Consider the following 6,262-nt stretch of genomic DNA (forward strand, 5'->3'; position numbering starts at 1 on the left):
TTAGAGGGAAAGCAATAAGACTGAGAAGGTCTAGGAAAGGTTATCCAGAAGGTAGAAATTAACTATGACACCACAGAAGCCAAAGGTCTAAATAGGAGAGAATTCTAGACTTTAATGGTCATCCAGTTATTTATTTTCTTGTTCTTTTATCAATTTATTTATTTATCTATTTGTTGCTTTATGTATTTGTGTAAATATTTTCATTTACAATGCTCTGCTTTGTAGAGCTTTCTTGATAGGATATGGAAGAATAGTCCAATTCCACTCTTCAACTCCAATATTGGTCTGCCAATTCCTGGGGACATAGTAGAATTCTAACACTAACTGTATATTTTTCTATCTTATTAGATAGATAGATAGATAGATAGATAACTATATGCAAATATATGCATGTATGTGTATATATATGTACAGCTATATATATATATATACATATAAATATATAAATACACACACACACACACACATATATATATATTTATTTCACTGATTATTTAATTATTATCTACAAGTCCATCAACCTTGGTGCTTTCTACATTTATTTATTTCCAAATTAGAATTAAGTTTAATGATAATAAGACTAATGAAGTAAACATCTGAGTTCAAATTGCCATTGAGATTTCAAGGAAATCCCATTCTGAAAAAGTAACACAAGAACCTCTGGGTTTCCTCTAATGAATTGGGGAAAGACTGAGAGGAGATTCTCTGGGGCCTGGTTCTCCAGGGTCCTCAGGCAGACTTTAGATAACTTCCTCAGTTCCCTCACTTAGCTCCTAGACACAGAAAAATTACTTGTTTTCTTCCCATTGTTCTTTTTATCTTAAACTACGAAATGTGGAAAATTTTCTTTTCCTATCCCACTCTGAAATTAACATAGTTTGAGGGAATCCAACTGTGTATGCATGCTGATAACCTCAGTCTAATCTGATACTTTTTTCTTAGGGGTTTTACCACTATGGAAACAATATTTTACCAGGACGATTACCCCCAGTAATTCATATCAAAGGAATAAGATTTAGAAGCATCCATCTTTTGGTGAGTATGTGGACATGCATATTGATTTTATGAGTGTGTGGGGCTAGACATAAGATGTTCACTGAGCAATTAAAATCAATTCACTAAAAACTTAGTACTTATATGTCAGAAACAGCTACAAAGAGGAAGTGGAACTCAAACAGGATTTGGACAAAGGTAGGAAGACTTTAAATGTAAATGAAGAGAGATAACTATTTAGGTTAGCAGATGCAATTGCAAACAAGGCTTTTTTTTCACTATGAATTTCTTTAAGTTAGGGAGTAAGACAGGTGGGAGTTCTAACTTGTGCTGATAGAGAACACAAAACTTAATCAGGAAGGATTTTCTGGGGCTTAAAAAAAGCTATTCCTAATTCCTGTAGGTACTCTCCACAACAAATCTGTATACACTGGCAATGAATCTTAAAATCTAATGTAAACCAAATAGCAAAGCTAGAATGGATTGTTGAGGAAAACCTCCACCTAGATGTCATATAGTATTCCAGGAGAGTAATTCCTTCCATTTTGGTCCCTTTGAGTAGAGGCCAATCATTTAAGAGGCAAATCTAGAGGATCAATCAACTACACAATATATACTTAATAAGTCCATATCATGTGCTGGGTACTGTGCTAAATGCTGGCTATATGTAAAGAAGACGAAAGCCAGTCCCTGTCCTCAAGCAATTTGTAATCTAATAGGGGAGAAAAAATAGCAAATTTATGCAAATAAGCTATATATACACAGCATATATAGAAAAATAATTAATAGAGGGAAGGCACTAGAAATAAGACTGAATGGTTAATTATCATTAGCTGAGAGGCAATTGCCTAGTGCCTAGCAATTCCTCAGAACAAAGGGAGATACAGACATAGATCATAGCAGTTTAAACAGATTTAGAACAACATTTCAGGTAGCACATTAGTTGGTACTGCTCAAAGAATTTACTTATTTTTGAGGTTGGGTAATAGGAACAGGATGTCAGCTGCGAGAATGTCTTAACCTTGAGTTTGCAACTTGTTAGCCTACTTTTCTGTGGAGTTCTCAAAAAACTATTCTAATGGGCATGTTTCTCTGTGGTTAATCCCATCAAAATATCAAGGTGGGACAGTGGAGGTCTCCTTTAGGGTAGAAACAGAGGTCTTATTATGTTATTGAATAAAATACAGACAGAAGTTCAATTTATGCAAACTTACAAGTCCCTTTCTTTGATTTCTTAGGTTACTTTTCCTAGGGAAAAGATGTTTTTTTTTTTTATTATATTGTATCTATTTCCTTCAAGGACTATAGGATAGAGAACATGGAATTCATGATTGTTAAATCATGAAATTTTAGAATGAGAAAGATTATTTGAAAACAAGAGGTTACATTGATGGCCCTAAACCAACAAAAATGACTATCCCCCATTTACATATGTTAAAATCCATTCCTTCCATCCAGGTCCACTTCCTCCATCAAACCTCCCCTGACCTCTTCTAGAGATATCTTCTTGCCATGTGACAGTGATTATTGAAAAAATTACTTGGATAAAAGCATAGATTACATGCTTGTCAAATTTTCAGGGCTTGTGAATCATAGTTTTGGATATTGGTTCTGAGAATAAAGAATTTTAAAATAAGAAAAAAAAATAACTTTAGCATGCCAGAACAACGGCCCAAAATACATAGGATGGTCCTTTATAAGGAAAAAAAAAATTATATAACGTAAGTTTTCATTCTGGGGTCCCACAAATCAACTTTGCAATTGCAAGAGGAGGGACTCATGACTAAGTAGTATTTCCCACTTAGGTGGGAATGGTTGCTTTGGGTCAAGTTGAATAGAGCTTCAAAAATCTAAACAGAAGAGAATACATTTTATCAAATTGTAGAAGAAGGAATGGAGTGATGAGAGATTTGGGGCAGGAAGAAAATTAAGAGACAGTTTTAGTAGTCTATTCAAAATTGATAAAGACCTTAACCTAAGTTATTAGCTGTGTGATTGAAGCTGAAGAGGTCTTTTGTGAGATGTTGTGGGGGTAAAAATGTCTTCTCACAAGTGATCAGGTAAGTGAGGTAAGGGGAAATAAAGATTTCAGGATAATTATGAATTTATGAACTTGGAAAATTGGTGGGGTATTAGTGCTTATGATAAAAATTGGGAAGTTTGGAAGAGAAGAAAATTTTAGAGGATTGGTTGTGAGGTATTTTTAGACATATACGCATATGTTCACATATATGTGAATTTATACACATGCTTTACATGTAGCTATGCGTGCATGTTTTCTATCTTTATGTATACATACACATATGTATATGTGTGTGTAAGTTGTGGATATATGCACACATACATAGCTATACATACAACATGTCTACACAAATAGTTATATATGCTCATATATATAACTATGCACATGTAAAACAGTTATAAAAAACAAAGCTATGTACGTACATTTATATGTATGTTTGTATGTATATATATGTGTGTATGTGTGCATATAGGTATATATAATATAAACATACATACACATATACACACATATGCATATATAAACACATACATGCATATGCACATATATATTATATATACATATTATATATATGTGTGTATATATATGAATGAAATGCCAAACATTTTTTAAAAATTCTAGATTTAAGAGAAATCATTGGATATATCTGAGCAGAGTGAATTACTTTATTAGAAATACACTTCAGGAAACTCTGGAAGCCGTGTGAAAGAAACATTGGAGTGCAACCGAGCTTGAGACAAAATGATGAAATAAAAAGGTAATGAAATAATGTTAGTGAGAGGTCATGAAAGTGGTGGATATGTGAGTAGAAAGGATAAATGCAAGAAATTTTGTGGAGGTAGAAATGCCAGGTTAACACAACTTGATGAACTAGATCCTCAAGTACTGAAAAAAGAAACATAAGATTGCTGAGACATTTGCAGTAATGTTTAAATATCACAAAGAACAGAGGAATACTGCAAAATTAGAGAAAGGTAAATGCCAGTACTAATTTAAGAAGAGGAAACAAATTACAAACATATAGGTCAGTGGGATTTTCTCAAATTCCTTATAGAAAAATAAATATATATATATATATATATATATATATATATATATATATATATATATATATATATATATATATACATGCACACACATACATATATACACATACATATGTAAATGTGTATCTATGTGTGTATACACACACGTATATCGTATATAATTATTATGAAAACTGTGGTTAGCAAACAAATATTTAAGTTCTTTTGGGATCTAACAAATCAGTTTTATAAACACAAGAAGAGACTACATTTTATGAAAATGTAGAAGATGGAATGGTGTGATGAGAAACTTGGGACAGGGAGACCAATTAAGAGATAGTTTTATGATGTTTTAATCTCATGATAAAATTTTCACATAAAGAATTCCAATACAAATGAAGTTGTAATTATAGCACAGGGTGGCAAGGAGCAATTAACTGGTAGACATGAAATTGGCATAGATATGATTTAGGTAAATTTTAGATAAACTATCTTATGTAAATTCTACGGAAAATAGGGAGAAAAGGGAAATTGTTAAAAGTTGTGGAGAAGACTAACACAGTGTGATCCATGCTTTAGACTAATCATTGTGGAGGCTGGAAAAGATTGATTAACCCCAGAAAACAAGGGAGGTCCAATAGATAGATGTTGCAAAGCTATCAATTTAGTTTTGATGAAAATTTCAACCCATTTAGAGTTATTCAATTTTAATTAGTTTCCTTGAAATGGGGTATCTTAAAGCAGAGACTGTAACAAACTGTAATGTTAATTGTGGGGGTGGGAGTTCTATTTGAGTAATGTGTTGAAGCATAGAGCCATAGAATTTTTTTCCTACCTTTGATAGGCTGTGATTGTATGACTTTGAAATTCTCTCCAAAAGGAATCATGGTGAGTGCTACCAGAAATCAGAGTGCTACAGTCATGTTCATCCTCTTAGGATTCTCTGATTACCCAGATCTCCAAGTGCCCCTCTTCCTGGTTTTCCTGGCCATCTATGTGGTGACTGTGTTGGGAAATGTGGGCATGATTGTGATCATCAGGATCAACCCCAAACTCCACACCCCTATGTACTTTTTCCTCAGTCATTTATCCTTTGTGGATTTCTGTTACTCTAGTATAACTACACCCAAGCTGTTAGAAATCTTAGTTGTGGAAGACAGAACCATCTCATTCATGTACTGCATCATGCAATTTTCTTTTGGTGTCACCTATGTGGTTACAGAGATGTTCATGTTGGCAGTGATGGCTTATGATCGATTTGTAGCCATTTGCAATCCCTTACTATATACAGTCACCATGTCCCAGAAACTTTGTGTCCTTCTGGTCACCATATCATATTCATGGGGCCTAATTTCTTGTGTGGTCTTCACCTACTCTCTCCTTATCTTGTCTTTTTGTGGGATTAACATCATTAATAATATTGTCTGTGAATATTCTGCCATCCTCTCTGCCTCCTTCTCTGATAAACACTTAACTGAGGTAATTCTATTTAGTCTTTCAAATTTCAATACCTTTGGCACACTCATAATCATACTTACCTCCTATCTCTTTATTTTTGTAACTGTTATGAAAATGTCTTCAACAACTGGGAGACGTAAAGCTTTCTCCACCTGTGCCTCTCACTTGATAGCTGTTACCATCTTCTTTGGCACTATCCTCTGCCTCTACTGTATGCCCAGTTCCAAAAGCTCTTGGCTCATAATTAGAGTAAGCACCGTTTTTTATACAGTGGTGATTCCCATGTTGAACCCATTAATATACAGTCTCAGGAACAAAGATGTGAAGGAAACATTCAGGAAATTAATGGATATGAAAGTATTTTCTCACTAAAATCTTTCTATGGGTGATAACACTACTTGAATGATACAAGAATTTTTGATATTTAATTAGCAAATTTACGCCTAATATCCATTTTGTCGGTTAGGCTGGCATTATGTACCACAACCATCTGTAAGTCAGCCATGAGCATGTAAGATAAGAAGAGATATATTAAGTGAGAAAAAAAAATCAAAAGGAGAAAAACAACAGCAACTGCAGTGGCAACAACAAGGAGGAATAAGTTATCAGCAACAACAACAAGAAAAAAAAAAACGTAGTTTTGTAACTTATTCCAAAAGACATAGCCAGCTTCAAGAGCATATAGGAAAAGAAACATCTTAAATTTGGCAGGTAAAATAAACCTACTGCTTTAATAATTTGAATAGATGTGTTCTTCATGGAA

The 6,262-nt window shown here is 33.5% G+C and overlaps 1 protein-coding gene across 1 annotated transcript; it reads left to right on the forward strand.

The window, feature by feature from the left end:
• The first annotated feature begins 4,926 nt into the window (after window positions 1-4,926).
• On the forward strand, window positions 4,927-5,871 carry LOC118854004 (olfactory receptor 5D18-like). The gene has a single exon (XM_036764302.1). The coding sequence runs from the start codon at window positions 4,927-4,929 to the stop codon at window positions 5,869-5,871; it is 945 nt and encodes a 314-aa protein (XP_036620197.1).
• Window positions 5,872-6,262: the final 391 nt, after the last annotated feature.

This window comes from Trichosurus vulpecula, chromosome 6, assembly GCF_011100635.1.
Source record: "Trichosurus vulpecula isolate mTriVul1 chromosome 6, mTriVul1.pri, whole genome shotgun sequence".
NCBI classification, from domain to species: domain Eukaryota; kingdom Metazoa; phylum Chordata; class Mammalia; order Diprotodontia; family Phalangeridae; genus Trichosurus; species Trichosurus vulpecula.

What these genes read in the sequence shown, in the direction of transcription:
- LOC118854004 (XM_036764302.1), top strand. Translation starts at nt 4,927, where the DNA reads ATGGTGAGTGCTACCAGAAATCAGAGTGCTACAGTCATGTTCATCCTC.